The sequence below is a fragment of the Protopterus annectens genome, chromosome 9.part0 (assembly GCF_019279795.1).
Source record: "Protopterus annectens isolate FY-2018-M chromosome 9.part0, PAN1.0, whole genome shotgun sequence".
Classification (NCBI taxonomy): Eukaryota; Metazoa; Chordata; order Ceratodontiformes; family Protopteridae; genus Protopterus; species Protopterus annectens.
This window is the reverse complement of record NC_056743.1, coordinates 1,002,962,376-1,002,981,907: the sequence shown is the minus strand read 5'-3', so window position 1 is coordinate 1,002,981,907 and position 19,532 is coordinate 1,002,962,376. Positions and strand designations below refer to the sequence as shown.

Below are 19,532 nucleotides of genomic sequence, written 5' to 3'. Positions count from 1 at the left end.
GAGAAAGGCTGCAGAAGTAGATGCAGCCCTGGTGGAATGAGCTCTGACCACCTTGGGGGCAGGTTTACCATGGTCCATATAGCAGAAACGAATACAATGGCTTATCCATTTGAAAATAGTCTGCTTTGAAATGGCCTTTCCCTCTGCCCCTGCAGCAAATGCCATCAGTAATTGTTCAGATTTCCTTAAAGGTTTTATCCTGTTTAACTAGAATCTTAGTTGACTGTGTACATCCAATGAATGCAGAATCCGCTCACCCTTGTTCTGTGGATTTGGGAAGAAAGTTGGCAGATGAATGGTCTGATTAAACGTCACACTAGATACCACTTTAGGCATAAAGGATGGATTGGTCCCGAGAGCCACCCTGTCCGGGTAAAAAATAATGAAAGGCTCCACTGTCATACGAGCCTGTAATTCTGAAATCCTTCTAGCTGAAGTGACTGCTAAAACAAAAGCTGTTTTCCAGGAGAAAAATTTTTAGGTCCGCAGTAGCAGCTGGCTCAGGAGGAGGAAGAGTGAGTTTTTCCAAAACAAAATTGAGGTCCCATACAGGAGTTGGTGCTCTCCTGGGAGGTCTTAAATTTTTGGCCCCTCTGAGGTACTGCTTTAGCAGAGGATGAGGAAAGAGGGGAGGCTCTGTGTTGTAATGAACTGAAATGGCAGAGGCATGGATTTTTATGGAAGAAAAAGATAAGACCTTGTGAAGCATCTCAGTTAAGTATTGCAGAATCTGAGGAATATTGGGCATTGCTGTGCTTATTCCTTGTGCTTGGTTCCAGGCACAGAATCTTTACCACTTGTCAGCATAAGATTTTCTAGTACTAGGCCGTCTAGCCTCCAAAATGACATCGATCACAGGTTTACTGAGAGATGTAACCGGTGAAATTAGTTGATTAGCCATACTGCAAGATTCAAAGTTTGGAGCTGAGTGTGCAGAATTTGATAGTTCTGCTGAGGCAGTAGGTAAGGTGTCTGAGGTAGGTACGACATATTGCGCAGGAGCGGGTACCAGTGTTGGCGAGGCCAGTCTGGAGCAATCAGAATCATTTTTGGTTTTTCCTGTCTATTAGTAAGACTTTGGATAGCAGAGGAGGAAAGGCATAGACTGATAGGATTTTCCAGCTGAAGGATAGAGCATCCACTTTCCAAGCTTTTTTGTGATGAATTCTTGTGCAGAATTTGTCCAACTGATGGATCTTTTTACCTCACCCCAAAACTATGTCTGGGCTCCCCCATTTGCGTGTCAACATGCTGAAGATTTGTGGTTCCAGTTTCCATTCGTGTGGGTCCATAGGATTTCTGCTTAGTTCGTCTGCCAGAGTATTTTGCTTTCCTGGCAGGAACTGAGCTTGTAGATGTATCTGATAAGTTAAGGCCGTGTTCCACAGTGCCGTGGCTAGTCTGCAAAGGGGGTAGGAATGTGTACCCCCCTGCTTGTTTATGTACGACATGACTGTGGTGTTGTCTCTATCAGTAGTTGTCCTGAATGAAGGTAGTCCTTGAAGGCTGTCAGAGCATTCTGTACAGCTAGCATCTCTTTCTGATTGATATGTAGGTGCATTTGATTTGGGCTCAATTGGCCCTGAATGCATCTCCCTGCCAGATGCGCCCCCCCCCCCCAAGCCTAGTCTGATGCGTCTGTAGTCTGTGTTTGGGCGGCAGGGGGTGGAATGAATGACAGTCCCTTGTTTTGGTGGCAGGCCTCTACCCACCATAGGAACTCTAGTTGCAGGCAAGGAATGATAGGAATCATTGTTTCCAGGCTGTGACAATGTTGACTCCATAAGCTTTTTAGGTACCATTGAAGTTTCCTCATATGCAGTCTTGCATATGGAATTAGAAGAATGCAAAAGGCCATGAACCCCAAGGTCTGCAGAATTTGTCTTGCAGATAACTGGGTTTTTGTGGCCACCTGTTTGAAGTAAGTCATCAATTGAATTTGTTTTTCTGGCATAAGGTAAGTCATCTGGGTGGTTGTATTCAAACTTGCTCCCAGGAATGTAATTTGAGAGGGTACCAATTGTGATTTCTTTTGGTTTATGGTGTACCCTAGACAAGTTAGAAGCCTTTTTACAAATGCCAGATGTTTTAGAAGAGTCTCCTTGTTTTCTGCCTGAATTAGACAATCGCCCAGGTATGGACAGATTTGAATATTTCTTTGCCTGCAAAATGCAATTACTGGTGCCAGGCACTTTGCGAAGACCCTGGGCGCAGTAGATATGCCAAAGAGCAGTGCAGAGAACTGATAATGTGAATAGCCTGCTTTGAAGTGAAGGTATCTTCTGCAAGATTCCCTGATTGGGATATGCAGGTAAGCCTCTTAAGTCTAGAGTTACCAACCAGGCATCCTTGCCTAGCATAGGTATTAACTGTTGAGTCAGCATCTTAAATTTTGGAATGTCCAGAAATGTATTTAGAATGGATAAGTCCAGAATTGGATGCCATGATTTGTCTTTTCTGGGTACCAGGAAAAGTCTTGAATAAAAACGTTGTCCCTTTTCCTTTTCTGGTACTGGTTGAATATCCCCCATGCTCATGAGGGACATAACTTGTTTCTGGGCATCTGCCACTGATTTGGAGGCAGATATGGCCATCCGTGTGGGATTGGCAATGTGTGCAAATGAAATCTGTATCCCTGGGATACTATATTTAAAACCCATTTGTCCTGGGTAATCAGTTGCCAGTTTTGTGCATGACGTGCCAGTCCCCCCCCCCCCAAAGGGCCGGCCAAAAGATAAGTGCTTAGTGATTGCACTGGAAAGTCATTGAGACTGTTTTTACCATAGGAAGGTGCCTTGTTGCTTCCAGATTTGGAGGTGGAGGCACCCCATTGCTTTGTTCTAAAAGTTCCTTGCGACTGAAACTTGGGGCCTTTGGAATGTCTGGGTTTGACCTGAGCAGCTCTAGTGGGTACTGGAAAGGACCAGTTCTTAGTAGGCCAGTGCCTACTAAACCTAGGTGGCTGCACTTGTAGGAAATCTTTCACAGTTTGCATAGATTTAGCTTATCTTCCATCTTCTTCAAAACTTCTTCAGCCTTATTACCAAATAGACTGTCCTGTTGTAATGGAGCATCCAACAACTTTGCTTTAACATGGTCATGCAGACTTTGCTCCTTGAGCCAAGCATGCCTTCTTATCACAGATCCAATTACAGCAGCCCTGCAAGAGGCCTCCAAGGTATCAAAAACACATTGCAAAGCATGTCTTCCAACTTGTTCAGCTGAATGCAATAAATCCTGCAACTCTATTTTCCACACAGTCAGAAATCAACACAAATTTTCTGTTTAAGTAAACTCATGACATGCTGTTGATATTTAAGCATATGAAATTGACAGTTTAAAGCCCTGATTGCCAAGGTTGCAGACGTGTAAACCTTCTTAACCCATCTATCCAGCGCCCTGGAATCTCTATCAGAAGGGGTAGGATTTTTAGCAGTACAGGCCTTAACACCCTTGGGACCCTGAGAAATGGTTTCAGGGGCAGCAGTAGGGTTTTTAAAAAGGAATTTGTGGGAGTCAGGAACCCTGCAGTATCTGTCTGGCTTACTAGGGGATGGAGGCAGGGAATCAGGAGTCATACTGGATTCTGAGAAAACAATCAACAATGTCTAGAACAGGAGGTATAGCCAAAGGCCTATGCTGAGGAAGAAGAAGAAAATCCCTAACTCTCTTTTTAGATTCTGAGAAATCCTGACTCTCACCCAATGAAAGTGTTCCCTTAAGGTATGCAAAGTTTCTCCAAAAGAGAAATCCTCAGGGGGAAAAACAGAAGGGATGGAGTCTTCTGCATCAAAATCCTCATAAGTGGGCACAGATAATTCCTGATCAGAAGAAATAGAAACCTGATCTGAAGATTCATAGCCAGTGCCTTGCCTAGGCCTCTTAGCAGGAGAGGGATGAGTACCCCTGATCAAGGTAAGTAAATCCTCAGCCATTTTGATCATTTGTTTTTTTAGGCATTGGGGCCTGTACACCTGGCCCAAGCGTCATTTTTTTAGACATAGAAGTAGTTTTTGGCCTTAGTTTTGAAGATGGCGTCGGTTTAATACACAAATCTTTAGGCCTGAAAACAACCTCAGGAGCCGGTGCCTGCTCGGCAGCTGCGGACCCAATCTAAGTTAGAGACATCCACGGGTTCAATACTTAAAGTAGCTCGTGGCATACTGGACTCTGAATGGGTCTCAGCAGAGGCCTGCGAATCAAAAGTAGCGGGTATCAGGGGCTGCAAAAGTGCCTCACTGAGTACCGGCGAACCAGTGAATAGCTTAGGAGAAGCTTTGTGATCGGTTTTGGACCTCGACGGTCTGTCTCTGTCTTTTTCTTTGGGTTTTTTAGGTATTCTGGTAGTCGGATTGCTAACCGACGACATTTCTGGATAGTTAAATCTTGATCCAAAATATTTAGAAGCAAAAATATACAGACATTTAATAGTGCGTTGATTAAATTTAGCACAAAAACCAACAGAAAGGCACGTTGTGGTCAGGGCCTAGGCAAGGAATACAGTACAAATGAAAATCTTTATGAGGTATTTGCTTCCCACAAGTAATACAATTATTAACTTTTACTGACATCGGTAAGGAGCAAGAAAAAGTTTTCCCAACGGGGTACTTGGCTTTTAGTTGAAGACTTCGGTTCTGAAACTCGAAAACAAAAAATTCAGAAGTCGGCCGACCGGCAGTTGCAAACTGCTTCTGCTTCGGGCACCGCGTGGCAATAAAGACTGATGTAATGGCGTTGGCTGCATGTTTTATACCCCTGGAAGAAGGGACAGCAACCGACGCAGGACCTAAGACTTTGTTAATCAGGCTGACTGAGGGCAACCAGCCAGCAGATTACTCAAATGTAATGACTGCAACAGTGAAACACAAAGAACATCCACATTGCAAAGTATGTTTTCCAACTTCTTCAGCAGAATGCATTAAATCCTGTAATTCTTTATTTTCAGTACAGTCAGGAATCAACACCATTTTCTGTTTAAGCAATCCAATAATATGCAGCTGATACTTTAGCATATGAAACTGGCAGTTTAAAGCCCTAATGGCCAAAGTTGCAGAAGTGTATACCTTCTTACCCCATCTGTCCAGGGCCCTGGAATCTCTATCAGAGGGGGTAGGGTTTTTGGCAGTAGTAGCCTTAATGTCTGTGGGTCCCTGTGAAACAGACTAGGGATCCACAGTAGGATTCTTAAAGAGGAATTTGAGAGAGTCAGGTACTCTGTAATACTTGTCAGGTTTTCTGGGAGCTGGAGCTGAAGTGCCAGGGGCCAGGCTAGGTTCCAAGAAGGCATCATCAACAATGTCCAGTACAGGAAGGATAGCTAAAGGCCTGTGTTGAGGTACAAGTAAGAATTCCCTAAGCCCCTCTTTGGAGTCAGAGTAATCCTGGCTTTCTCAGCGGAAATGCTCTCAAAGAGTATGCAAAGTTTCACCAAAAGAGAAATCCTCTGGAGAAGAAGCACAGGGAATTGAGTCCTCTGCATCACAATCCTCACAGGTAGATAAGGGCAACTCCTGGTCATCAGAGAAAACAGAAATATTAGAATCCTGATCAGAAGAACCAGAAGGAAAATCAGTTCTAGGCCTCCTAAAGGGAGAAGGGTGGCTTCCCCTGATTAGAGTAATAAGGCCTTCAGCTATTCTTATCATTTGTTTTTGAGGCACAGGGGCCTGGCCATGCGGTCTGGGCATCGGTTTTCTAGGCGTAGATCAAGTTTTAGGCCTTGAAAAAGAAGATGGCGTCGGCTTAATATGCAAGTCAGTAGGCCTGAATACACCCTCAGAAGCCGGTGCCTGCACAGTGGCTCCAGACCCATCCAAGGTAGAGACATCCGCAGAGGTTCCACAGTCGAAGAAGCATCTTGCAGCATACTGGACTCCGAATGGGTCTCAGTAGTGGCCTGCGAATCTGAAGTAGCGGGTATCAGGAGCTGCGAAAGCGACTCACTGAGCACCGACGAACTGGCGACTACCTTAGCAGAAGTAACATCAGCAGCATTGGACCTATGTGGTCTGTCTCTGTCTTTATCTTTGTATTTTTTCTGAACGTCAGTAGTCGGGTGGCTTACCGAAGCAATTTCTGGATAACTGAACCGAGTACCAAAATATTTATATGTGAAAATGAACTAACGACGAATAGTTCGAGGTTTGAATAAGGCACAAAACCGACAGCAAGGTATGTCGTGGTCTGGGACTAAGCAAGGAATGCAGTACGAATGAAAATCATCTTTATGAGGTACTTGCTTTCCACAAGAAATACAATTGTTAACTTTTACTGACCGATTTAGAGCAAGAAAAAGGATCCTCAACGGGGTACTTAGCTTAGTTGAAGACTTCGGATCTGAAACTCGAAAACGAAGATTTCAAAAGTCGGCCAACTGGCACTTATGAACTGCTTCTGCTTCGGGCACCACACAACAAGAAAGACTGATGTAATGGCGTCGGCTGCATGCTTTATACACCTGACTAACTGACGTCATGGAAGATGAGACAGCAACTGACGCAGGACCCAAGACTTCTATAATCAGGCTGACTGAGGGCTACCTGCAAACAGAAAACCCAAATGTAATGACTGCAACAGTGAAACACGAAGAACATCACAAAACCTTTAAGATAAAATCTAAACTCATGCAGACACCAAGTAGTGGCTTGATGTAAGAAAAATTCAAATGAACTATGACCTGCTGGTTGAGACAGCCTTGAAGATGCCTCCACTTTGGAAGGCCCAATTTCCTAAAATATCGACAAGATTAAATAACTTTTGTAATGAAAATTTTATTCTGACAGCTTTACTCAGTATACTTACTACAATGCTGCTTACTGTAACTGTGCATCACCTACAGTAACCAATCACAGAAGGAAAGTCAGCTCAAGAAGGTGTTATTCCCAATACCACACTTTCATCAGAAAAGCCTTAACAAAACAATAAAAACTCTGTCAAAACGCTCCACACCATTCAATCCCTTCTTATAGCCTTGAGACTAATGCTACCTAGACATCTTAAACCATGCCCGACTGAAAGAACTCCAGCTCTATTCAGTCTCATACCGCTTGCTCAGAGGTGACCTGTGCCTGACATATAAGGCCATGTCAAACCCAGATTTGATGAATATGCTTCACCTCAAAAAATCTAGATCCCTCAGAACCACAAGGGCGGGAGACTTAAACCTTGACACGGTTATAAATAGAACGTGCTGGAGGGACAGATTCATCACCCAGAGACTCCCTATGCTGTGGAACAAAATCCCGGTACATGTGAGGCAGAGCACCTCTCTGGCCTTGTTCAAGAGGAATCTTGACCAATGGATGGGAGATTGCAGATATACCCCAGGGATTACTTCAGTGTCACTGCTTGACAGAGGCACAACAAAATGATAGGCATAGTTTTTATTCAAACTAAAGGGGTGGCGAAAGCCACATAACTATGGGCTAGGCTTATAAATGCCCTTGGGCAGATAGCCTAGTATGAACCTATGAACCTATGACTTTTAAGATCCCCACAGTGCATTTGCTTTCCTTCCCAATAAGCAAGAATGGATCACTAGTAATTTTCTTCTAACAAATCAGATTCTCTTCAAATACCCCTACATCATTTCCAGTGGCAACTCTGAGAATTAGAAGTTATGTACCTACCATAACGTTCCATGTTAGTTGTCTTCTTCTCGCCTTCTTTCTTGCTGGATAGATTCGGAGCCGATCCTCGGCTCCGAATCGGCCACTCAAAGCACGAGCGCTAGTTCCACCGGCTCGAGGCTCCCCTATATCCCACAATGCTAGGCGGTAACTCCTCAGATCTCGTTTGAAAGCTAAGGCCAGCAATAAAATTCCATAAGGAACCAAGAAACTCCTCTAGGTCTGCCCTGGCTAGGGGGAAGGAGGGTGGGACGCAAGAAAGAAGGCGAGAAGAAGACAACTAACATGGAACATTATGGTAGGTACATATCTTCTAAATGTTAAGTTGTCAATCTCGCCTTCATTCTTGCTGGATGGGACCGCGTCCCTAGCACCTTGTCCCGTGTGGCCTATCGGAACAGACTCTTCAGTACAGTGGAACCAAAGTTGGCTCGGTCTCTAGAGGCAAAGTCCAACTTATGAGAAATGAAGGTATGGGGAGAAGCCCAAGTAGCTGCAGAACAAATAGAATCAATAGGCAGCCTATCTTGGAAAGCTATAGAAGTGGCTAAAGCTCTAGTTGAATGAGCCCTGGGTTTGGATGGCAACCATTGATGTCTTATCTCATACACTAGGGTAATCAACGAAGTAAGCCATCTAGAGAGAGAGACTTTAGAAACTGGAAGGCCCATTCTACCTTCTGCATAAGAAACAAACAGTTGGTCAGATTTCCTGAATTGTTTGGTCCTGTCTAAATAGTACCTAAGTTGGCGATGAATATCTAAAGAGTGTAACTTTTGTTCTGACCTATTAGAATAATTTGGGAAGAAAACAGGAAGCTCAATGGTTTGATTCAAATTTGCCAGTGAAGCTACTTTGGGCAAAAAAGATGGGTTAGTACGCAAGGACACCCTGTCTTTATGAAATACCAGATAAGGAGGTCGACTACACAGAGCATGGAGTTCGGAGACTCTTCTAGCTGAGGTGATAGCTACTAAAAGGAGTGTCTTCCAAGAAAGTAACTTTATAGAACATGAAGCCGCAGGTTCAAAGGGGGAAGAATTAAGGATGTCAGAACCAAGTTGAGATCCCATTGAGGAGGAGGATCTCTGATGGGTGGTTTGAGGAGAAAAACTCCCTTTAAAAAAGCCTTGCAGAGTTTGAGAGACATAATGGAGGACTCTGAGACTCCAACATGAAAGTTCGATATTGCTGCCAATTGAACTCTAATGGTAGATGGGGACGAACCTGAGTAGAAAAGTTCGGCTAGAAAGTCTAGAACTGTTTGAATAGAAGCAGTGAAAGGATCTATATTCTTTGATAGCGCCCAATAGGAAAAACGTTTCCACTTGCTAAGATAAATCTTCCGAGTGGAAGATTTATGAGAAGCTATCAAGATATCTCTAACTGAGTGATATATCAAAGGAAGCCTGGCTAAAGTCGGAAATGGAGGAACCACGCTGTGAGGTTCAGAGAGGGAAGGGAGTGGTGCAACTGACCCGACTGATGGGTCAAGAGGTCTGGAACTGGGTCCAGATGCCAAGGTTGTTCCAACAGATAACGGTGGAGAAAAGGGAACCAAATCTGTCGAGGCCAGTAAGGGGCAATGAGGATCATGGAAGCTTCCTGAGCGATGGCTTTCTGTATCAGCTGGGATATCAGTGGGAAGGGGGGAAAGGCATACAGAAGTCCCCGGGGCCAAACATGCACTAGAGCGTCTCTGCTGGGGTGGCCTGGTTGGGGAAAGAGGGTGAAAAAATCGTCGCACTTGCTGTTTTGGGGAGTAGCGAAAAGGTCGCAGCAAGGCCTGCCCCACTTTCGAAAAACTTTCTCCAACACTGAATTGTTCAGAGACCACTTGTGAGGCATGAGAATAGCTCTGCTCAATTTGTCTGCAATCACATTGGGCTTCCCGGGGATGTGCGTTGCTAACAGAAATCGCTGAGAAGAAATCGCCCATTGCCACAGTCTGAGTGCCTCTCGACATAGGGGGTAAGATCTGGTTCCGCCTTGTTTGTTGATGTACCACACTACAGACATGTTGTCTGTTTGAATTGCTATAGTTCCCTTGGGAAGAGAGTCTTGTAGGGCTTGCAACGCTAGAAGCACTGCTCTCATCTCTAGGACGTTTATGTGCAAGTGGCACTCGAACGGTTGCCACATGCCCTGGACTGACCTGCCCTGGAAATGCCCCCCCCCCCCACCCGATCAGGGAGGCGTCCGTTGTCACTGTAGCAACCAGAGGGGGAGGGACGAAAGGTCTCCCTAGGAGGAGCTGAGAAGATGTGATCCACCAATAGAGATGATTCTTGCACGATTGAGTTATCCGAATAGGATGGGACATTGGGAGACTTTGGTAAGACCATTGTGTGAAGAGCATCCATTGTAAAATTCTTATATGGAAGCGAGCTAATGGTAGGAGAGGGATGGCCGCCGCCATAATCCCTAAGACTTTCAGGATCAGTCTGGCTTTGACTTTGTTGCTCTGCAAGACAAGAAAGACCTGTTTGTGTATGTCTGCTATCCTCTGCTCTGTGAGTCTGGCTGACATCTTGACTGTCTAGATTTGCGCCTATGAAGGTAATAACACGACAAGGCGACAAGACAGACTTCTTGTAGTTTATTGATATGCCTAGTGCCTGACGTGTGAAAAGTGTAGTCTCTGGCGAGAAGTAAAAGATGCTTGGTGGGGGCTGTATGGAGCCAGTCGTCTAAATAAGGAAACACCTGGAATCCTTGTCGTCTCAGATGAGAGGCGACCACTGCCATGCATTTGGTAAACACTCGGGGGGCTGTAGTGAGACCAAAGGGCAGGGCTTTGAATTGAAAATGACTGGTTCCCAGTCTGAAGTGGAGAAATCTCCTGGAGCGTCGACTCATCTTGATGTGATAGTACGCATCCTGGAGATCTATCGAGCACATCCAGTTGCCCGCCCCAAAAGGGGAAGAAGGGACTGCAGCGTGACCATCCGGAACTTTGTTTTCTTGACAAACTTGTTCAAGTTGCTGAGATCCAAAATGGGTCTCCAGTCCCCTGTTTTCTTTGGAACCAAAAAGAATTTGGAGTAGATTCCGGATCCTACCTGGTCTGCTGAAACTGGTTGAATGGCTCTTTTTGCGAGCAGCTTTGAAATTTCTAATGCTGCTTGCTCCCTTTGACTGGGTGGAACGTCTGGAAGGGATTTTTTGGACTGCTTCGGAATGAAAAGGAAAGGGATTCTGTAGCCTTCGGAAATGATAGACTGTACCCACTTGTCTTGAGTTAGGGATAGCCAGGCTTTTGGGTACAGTGACAACCTTCCCCCGACTGCCTCCGAAGGTGGGCAGTCGGGCAACACCTCAGGGATGCTGAAAGGGCTTGTTGGAAAAGGATTCTCGACTGCCCTGATTCTGCGGGCCCCCTCTGCCCCTGGGATGGCGTCTACCATTGTTGTTCCCCCCTCTGCCTCTAGAGGGGAAACGACTCTGTGAGTCAGGCAAGTCTCCTTGAGATTGTTTGCGGAACCACATCTTTCCCCCCTTCTGACCTTTGGGGTAAGGTCTAGAAGGAGTAGAAAAATGGACTCCAATGGCAGAAAGAGTCTTGCCATCAGTCTCGCACCTAGTCAGGGTTTCCTTCACTTGAGGACCAAAAAGGGATGATCCATCAAAGGGGGAATTAGTGAAGGATGCCTTAAAAGGGTCCGCAAAGTTGCAAAGCTGCATCCAGGCGTGCCTACGCAAGGCTACACCTGTACCTGCCGCTCTACTTGCTCCATCCGCTGCATATGAAAGGAGGCGCATGGAAGAGTTGGTTATAGAATTAAGGGTAGCCAGCTGAGAGTTCATCCTATCCTGAAAACCCGCAGCTGTTGGGTCCTTCAACATTTCACTCGCTTCTTTGAGTAAATCCCTCTGAAGACGAGTAAAATGACACAGGTAATTCAGCGATCTCATAGTAAAGGTCGCTGATGAGAACATCCGCTTCCCGTACCTGTCCATCGACCTAGACTCCTTGTTAGGAGGATGAACAGGCACCGAAGGATCAGCTAACTCCTTCTTGGTAGCCGCAGCCACCACCATAGCATCAACAGAGACGCCTTTGGTCAGAAATTCTTTATCCTTGGGGGCCGTGATGAACTTTGATGGTCTCCTGGGGGTGGGTTCCACTGAGTCAGGAGCCTCCCAAGCCTTCTTTGCCACCACTTGCATAAGGGGGTCAAAGGGAGGGGACACCCAGGAGGTGGAAGGGCGAAAGCCAAACGCCTCAAGATACACTGATTCATCCTCTGAAGGGTTGAGGGATGGCCAATTTCCCCTCTGTTTTAAGATTTCAAGGATGTCTACAAAGGAGACATCTTCAGAGGGGGAAGGAGGGGAACCTTCAGAATCCTCTAAATCAGTGTCAGAGGTGACAGACTCAGGGGAGTCAATGTGCTTCCTCTTGCACTGCCTCTTCCTAGGGGGCTCTCCTACAGGGTCAGGAGAGGCCTCGGAAGAGGAGGAGAACCCCACAGGGGAAACTTGAGGAGCTGGCTCTCTAAGGTCAGGGATGAGAGAGTGAGTAGAAATCACCGGAGGCACCATAGGGGGAGGGGCAGAAAGAACCGACTGTGGAGATGAACCTGGTTCCAACACGCTCCTCATGACCTCGAAGGCACACCTGTCAGGCAGAGCCGGAGGTCTCCGTTCCGAAAAACTGGAAACCTCCCCCGGCACCGACAGTGATGGCTCCGAGGCTGATGTCGGAGCCGAACTCACCAGCGCCGAAGCACCGAGAGGGAGAGCGGGGTCGGACAAGGGTCTGATGCCACTCACCCCCCTCAGAGCCGACGAGGGAAGTCCGGCACCGAGATTCTTCCAAGGAAGACATCGGAGCCGACGAGGGAACCGAAGACAAAGGTATCGGTTCCGAAGCTACCACAGTCTCGGGTCCGAGCCGCCCCGGCTCCGAACTCAAAAGAGTCAGAGGAGGAATTTGAGTGATAGGAGTAGGTCTCGACTGTTGAGTCGGACTTTGAAGCATCTGGGCTAATGCCTCGGACTTAAGAAGTAGACTCACTACTCTCTGAAGGTCATGGTCCGATAACCTGGAAGACCTAGAACAGTGGGATCTATGGCTCCGTTCAGACAGCAAGGGTGATGCTGGAGCCGAATGAACGGAGCCAATAGATGGAGATCGGGACCTTTTTCTAGATGTCGGTTCCAATAAAAATAATCGGAGCCGACAGAGTAATGTCTTCCTCGGCTCCGGCCGGAGCCGAGGACACCGTAGGGGCTTGTATTCGAGATTCATCGGCTCCAGCCGGAGCCGATGTTCGAATAGCTTTAGGGCCTCCAGAAGACGGCTCAGATGCTGGAGCCGAAGGTCTGGAAGACTTAGAGGGTTTCCCCGATGACCGAGTCGAGGGACCCTCAGGCTTAAGTAAGCCCCTTAAAATAAGTTTATTTTTTCGCTCCTGCAGGACTCTAGGGCTGAAGCCATGGCAAACAGCACATGAGTCCTGCAGGTGCAAAGGTCCCAGGCAGTACACACAAGAAGTGTGACCGTCTGTCAGAGACATCTTCTGACAGCACGAGTCACACTTCTTAAAGCCTGAGACCTTTGATTCCTTAGACATATCTAAGGGAAAAGTGTAATCACACAAGCACACACACACACACCGATAAAACTTAGGAGTAATTTAAAACTAATTTAAAATAAATTATAGTAACTAGAAATAAAAATCCCTACAAAACACAGTCACTCACTAGGAAGGGAGGGACTGGGCCTAGGGCCCGAGGGAAAATTTCTAGAGATTTGTGGAAAAAAGGGGGTGGAAAGTTAACGGGAATGGGATAGACTATTTCCAAACTAACTATATATATATATAAAAAAAATAACTTTAACAGGGGAAAAAAGGCTAAGAAACTAGTTCTTTACCAAAAACTAACCTGAGCCGGTAGGAACACACCTCGATCGCTGTAGCGGAAAACGAGATCTGAGAAGTTACCGCCTAGCATTGTGGGATATAGGGGAGCCTCGAGCCGGTGGAACTAGCTCTCGAGCTTTTAGAGTGGCCGAGTCGGAGCCGAGGATCGGCTCAGAACCCATCCAGCAAGAATGAAGGCGAGATTGACAACTTAACATTATCTGGGTTATGTTAACCTTCAGAGATTTTTTTTCATGGACCATTCATCCTGTAATGAAAGCTTTTTAGCATTTGAGAAATGTTACATATGCTTAAAGATTACTGCAGGAAGACAAATTTTCAGACCCTCCTTTCTACTCCATTAAACCAAGTACCAGCCATCACTTCAGCAACCTTTTTTTTTTTTTTGTAAAGTTGGTAACACCCACTTTTACAGCAGTCTACAATGACAACAGCTTAAGTTAATATTACCCCATCAAAGGGAGAACACTGTATACCGATATTAGTTAATAAGAACCCTCTCTCCTCTTTTACATGAACTCCGCATATTTCAGCATTGTTAATGCTTCAAATAGAAAGGGTGGTTCAGCTGCAGTTTCAGGTTGCCTTAGCAATGAGAGCTGTGATATATGCATGGCTTAAAATAATCTGAATTAGGCACTTACGAACTGGTTTTACAACATATGGCCGACATGCAGTGCAATCAAACCCTTCATCTGCTGCTAGCTCCACTTCATCTTCAGAGTACAAGTTCTCACACATTGCATGCATCCACCTAAGGAAAATGAAAAAAAAATGGAGGTGAACCAATCGCAGCTCACAAAAACAACAAAGAAACTAAAATGATTTTTTATAATTCCTTACAAGGAAACAGAATAAAAACAAATCCATGTGGGCTCAGGCAAGAAATGGCAGCGAAGCACTAGATTATTCACTAGGGTAAGACATTTAAAAACGATTCTCAAAACCCTAGTACAATTTCAGTACTATGCAGTATGGTGGTGCAGCTGTTAGTAATGCTTCATTCTCAGAACCAAGGTACAATGTTGAATCCTGACTACAAAATACAGTACAGGAGGGAAAAAAGTTATGTCTTACCATAATATTCCATCTGTGCTGTCTATCTTCATCTATTCTTGACTTGTGGGTTACGGTTCCAATCATCGGAACCAATCCAGCCATTATAAAACTTGTGTCACACACACACAAAAAAAAAAGAATCTCTCGAGCTGCTAGTCTACCCACAATGCACTTCTCTACATTACACTCCACCAGAAGTCTAAATGAGGGGACACACAGGAGGGACACAAGAACAGATGAATATCAACAACACAGATGGACCGTTATGGTAAGATGGTTTCTTTATCTGATGTTGTCAATCTTCATCTATTACTGACTTTTCGGACAGAGTCCCCAGCAGCCTTATATCTTGGGTGGCCTCAAGGAAGAATATTCCTGAGAACCACAAAACCAAAAGAGGCTCTTCCCCCTGGAGACCATATTCAATTTATAATGAGTAATAAAGGTATGTGGACTAGCCCATGTTGCAGCTGCGCAACTTTTCTGACATAGCAGCTTTGGAATGAAAAAAGTACAGTTTTGTACCTACCATAAATGTAGATGTTCGAGTGTTCGCACTACTGCAGTCATTACACTTGGGTTATCCTGCCGTCAGGTGGTCCCGCAGTTGGCCAGAGTTCCAAAGTCATGGTCTGGCATTGGTTGTTGTCGCTTCTTCCCTGACAGTGCGCCAGGGGTATATAAGATGCATCCAACGCCATTTTTTTCAGTTTTTCTTGCCCCAGATGTCAGGTGCCCCCAAGTAGGTAGGCAATACATATTGCTAATAAAACATATATATAAAATAAAAACAATACCTTCAGTTACAAGCAAATACACCACAAAGGTTGTATATAACAGAAAGGTATAGATAAGTCCAGCTAGGACAGAGGGGATGGAGGGAGGGTAACCTGGACTGCAGCAGTGTGATCACTCAAGCATCTACATTTATGGTAGGTACAAAAAGTACAGTTTTGTACCTACCATAAATGTAGATGTTCGAGTGCTAATACAGCTGCAGTCCTTACATATGGGTTCTCCTGCCGTCAGCCGGGTCCCTCGGTCGGCCAAATTCCAAAGTCTAGGTCCGGCGTCTGTTGTCGTCGCTTCTTCCCTGACGTCAGTGCGACAGGGGTATAAAAGAACCAGCCGACGCCATTTTCTTCAGTTTTTCTTGCTCCAGATGTCAGGTGCTCCCAGAAGGAAGGCAATACATAAAATTAGGTAATAATGCAATGCAATATAATCAAAAAACAGTAGTTGAAAGCAAATACACCATAAAAGAATACCCCTAGAGGGAAGGAGGAGGAAACCTGGACTGCAGCTGTATTAGCACTCGAACATCTACATTTATGGTAGGTACAAAACTGTACTATGTTCATCGTGCATACAGCTGCAGTCCTTACATATGGGTAGAATCCCAAAGCTAAGAAAGGGGTGGTAGGCATTAGGTGTAGTTAGGAGGAGCCAAAATGCCCTGCAAGACTGCAGTGGCAAACCCTGCTCTAGATTTGGAGTATAATGGTAAGTTGTAGTGCTTGGAGAAGGTATGCACAGAACTCCAAGTGGCTGCTTCCAAGATATCCTTGGTAGGAACTCCTCTGAGAAAGGGTGTAGAGGTGGCTGTGGCCCTGGTGGAATGAGTTCTAATGCCTGTAGGTACAGTTTTGCCATGAAAAGAATAGCAAAAACGTATGCAGTGGGCTATCCATTTTGAAATTGTCTGTTTGGAAATTGGTTTTCCTTGAGCTCCTACTGCATAGGCCACAAAGAGCTGTTCTGATTTTCTGAAAGGCTTGGTTCTGTCCAAATAATAACGCAGTTGTCTGTGGATGTCCAAGGAATGTAGCAATGTCTCCCCTTTGTTTTGAGGATTAGAATAAAAAGTAGGTAAGTGTATGGCCTGATTTAAAGCTACCCTGGATACCACTTTAGGAATAAAGGACGGGTTGGTTCATAAGGAAACTCTGTCCTGATGGAAAATGATAAAAGGCTGGACAGCCATGAGAGCCTGTAATTCTGAAACTCTACGAGCTGAGGTGATGGCCAGAAGGAAAGCTGTTTTCCAGGACAAGTATTGCAAATCTGCTGAAGCAGCTGGCTCAAAAGGAAGCAGGGTGAGTTTTTCCAGAATAAAATTAAGATCCCAAGCAGGTATTGGTTGTTTCCTTGGAGGTCTCAAATTCTTAACCCCTCTGAGGAACTGTCTTAAGAGAGGGTGAGAGAATAAAGGTGGATCAGTGTTGTATTCTGCAGAAATGGCTGAGGCAGAGGAGGAAGAAAGTCCACTGCTTAGCAGTTCTGTCAAATATTGTAGCATTTGTGGTAAATTCAGTTTTCCAGGGTCCTGGCCCTTTTTCTCATTCCAGACACAAAAACGTTTCCATTTTGCGGAGTTAGCTTTTCTAGTTGATGGCCTTCTGGCCTCCAAAATGACATCCTGCACCTCCTTGGAGAGTAGGGCCTGCTGTGATGCTAAGGAATCTTCCATGCGGCTAGATTGAGAGTTTTTAGCTGACTGTGAAGAGTTTTGAAGCTGTGTTGAGTCAGAAGAAGAGGCATTAGAGGCAGGGTCCATGGTGGGGTATGCGTCAGGCTCCTCAGGAATGGGTACCAGTGTTGCCTTGGCCAGTCCGGAGTAATGAGGATCATCTTTGGTCTGTCTGCACTGGTCTTCAATAGAACTTTGGGCAGCAGTGGAAGAGGTGGAAAGGCATAAACTGTCATTGATGTCCAGCTGAAAGAGAGAGTGTCCACTCTCCAGGCCTTTGGATGGAAGATCCTTGAGCAGAATTTTGTCAATTGATTTTTGTGGGAGGCAAATAGATCTATGTCTGGTCTTCCCCATTCTTGGATAATTTCTGTAAAAACTTTTGGATGCAACTTCCATTCGTGTGGATCTGTCATAATCCTGCTTAGGTTGTCTGCCAGCATGTTTTCCTTGCCTGGCAAGTACTGTGCTTTTAGTTCCACTTGTAAGTCCATGGCCGTGTTCCAAAGTGACATGGCCAGTCTGCATAGGGGGTAAGAATGTGTCCCTCCCTGCTTGTTTATGTACCACATAACTGTGGTGTTGTCCGGTCTTATCAATAGATGACCTGGTTTTAGAAAGTTCTTGAAAGCTATAATAGCATTTGTTACTGCTAGCATTTCTTTTTGATTGATGTGAAGGTGCTTTTCTTTTTGGGACCATTTGCCCTGAATGCACCGATCTGTCATGTGCGCCTCCCAGGCGTAGTCCGAGGTGTCTGTTGTGATGACTTGATTTGCTTGAGGCTTGCTGAAAGGGAGACTTGTGTTTGTTTGGCATGCTTGAGCCCACCACAGAAATTCCTTTTGCAGACATGGAATTAGTGGTATTATTGTTTCCAAACTGTGGCTGTGTTGAGACCATATGGTTTTTCAGGTACCATTGTAGTTTCCTCATATGCAGCTTTGCACATGGGATTAGTAAGATGCAAGATGCCATGAATCCCAGAGCCTGCAGGATTTTCCTTGCAGTAAGCCTGGTGCAATTTGCTAGTGTTCTGAAGTATTGGATTAGTTGCCCCTGCTTTTCTGGCGTGAGGAAGGCCATCTGGGTGTTTGTGTCCAAGTTGGCACCCAGGAAAATTATCTTCCGAGAGGGTATTAGTCTTGATTTCTTTTTGTTGACTCTGTATCCCAGAGAGTTCAATAACATTATTACATAAGCCAGATGTTTCTGAAGGATGTGTTTGCTGTCCGCTTGGATCAGGCAGTCATCCAAATAGGGATGTATTTGTATCCCTTGAAGTCTGCAGAAGGCAATTACTGATGCCAGGCATTTCGTGAATACTCTGGGCGCAGTAGATAAGCCAAAGGGCAATGCAGAGAATTGATAATGAGTTGAACCTGCAAGAAATCTGAGGTATCTTCTGCAATTTTGTCTGATTGGGACATGCAGGTATGCCTCCTTGAGGTCCAATGTTACCAGCCAAGACTCCTTGCCCAGCATGGGAAGAAGCTGCTGTACAGTGAGCATCTTGAATTTTGGTACGAGTAGGAATGTGTTTGGGATGGATAGATCCAGAACAGGTCTCCAATCTTTTCGCTTCCTTGGCACCAGAAATAGCCTGGAATAAAAACCTTGACCTTGTTCATGCACAGGTACCTCTTGAATAGCTTTCATGTTTTTGAGATCTGTAATTAGCCTTTGTGCCTCTGCCCTTTGATTGTGTGGCAGGTTTGGCATGCCTCTCATTTTTGGAAGGGTGTGAAAATGGAATTCGTAGCCTCTGTTTATAATGTCCAGGATCCATTTGTCCTTTGTGACAGTATGCCAATTTTTTGAAAATAATGCCAGCTTTCCTCCCAAGGGGGCTGCCATTTGAGATCTGGTTGGCATGCAAAGTGGAAAGTCATTGGGTTTGCTTTCTGATAGATTGCGAGTTGTCCTCACCACCTCTTTGTGTAGGAGTGTCTGCCTCTGTACGATCCTTGGGATTGTCCTCTGCCCCTCGGGCGCCTGTATCTGCCTCTTTGGGGTCTGTCTGTGGCAGGAAAGGACCAGTTTTTGGAAGGCCAATTTCTACTAAAACGTGGGGGTTGTACCTGTAGAAATTCTTTCACAGTTTCCATTGATTTAGCCTTTTCCTCCATTTTCCTTAATACCTCCTCAGCATTAGAACCAAATAGTACATCCTTTTGAAGAGGAGCGTCTAGTAATTTAGCTTTGACATGATCAGGTAAGGCTTGTTCCTTAAGCCAGGCATGCCTACGTATGACTGATCCTGTAACAGCAGCTCTGCATGAGGCCTCTAGAGCATCAAAACCACATTGTAAGTTATGCTTACCCACTTGTTCTGCACTATGTATCAAGTCCTGCAACTCCTTCAAATCTGGTTGTTCAGGTTGTGACATTTTACTTTTCAATTGTGATAACAAACTGTTGGTATTTTAGCATATGAAACTGACAATTTAAGGCCCTCATAGATAAGGTAGCCGAGGTATATAC

General features: G+C 45.3%; 1 protein-coding gene across 1 annotated transcript in view; it reads right to left on the bottom strand.

Annotated features, from left to right (window-relative positions):
• The window catches only part of KMT2D (lysine methyltransferase 2D), a 3,358,270-nt gene that overhangs the window by 1,747,061 nt on the left and 1,591,677 nt on the right, over positions 1-19,532 (bottom strand). The window contains exon 19 of the mRNA XM_044082193.1: positions 14,164-14,273. Coding sequence (XP_043938128.1) covers positions 14,164-14,273 — 110 coding nt within the window. The remainder of the gene's footprint in view (positions 1-14,163; positions 14,274-19,532) is intronic.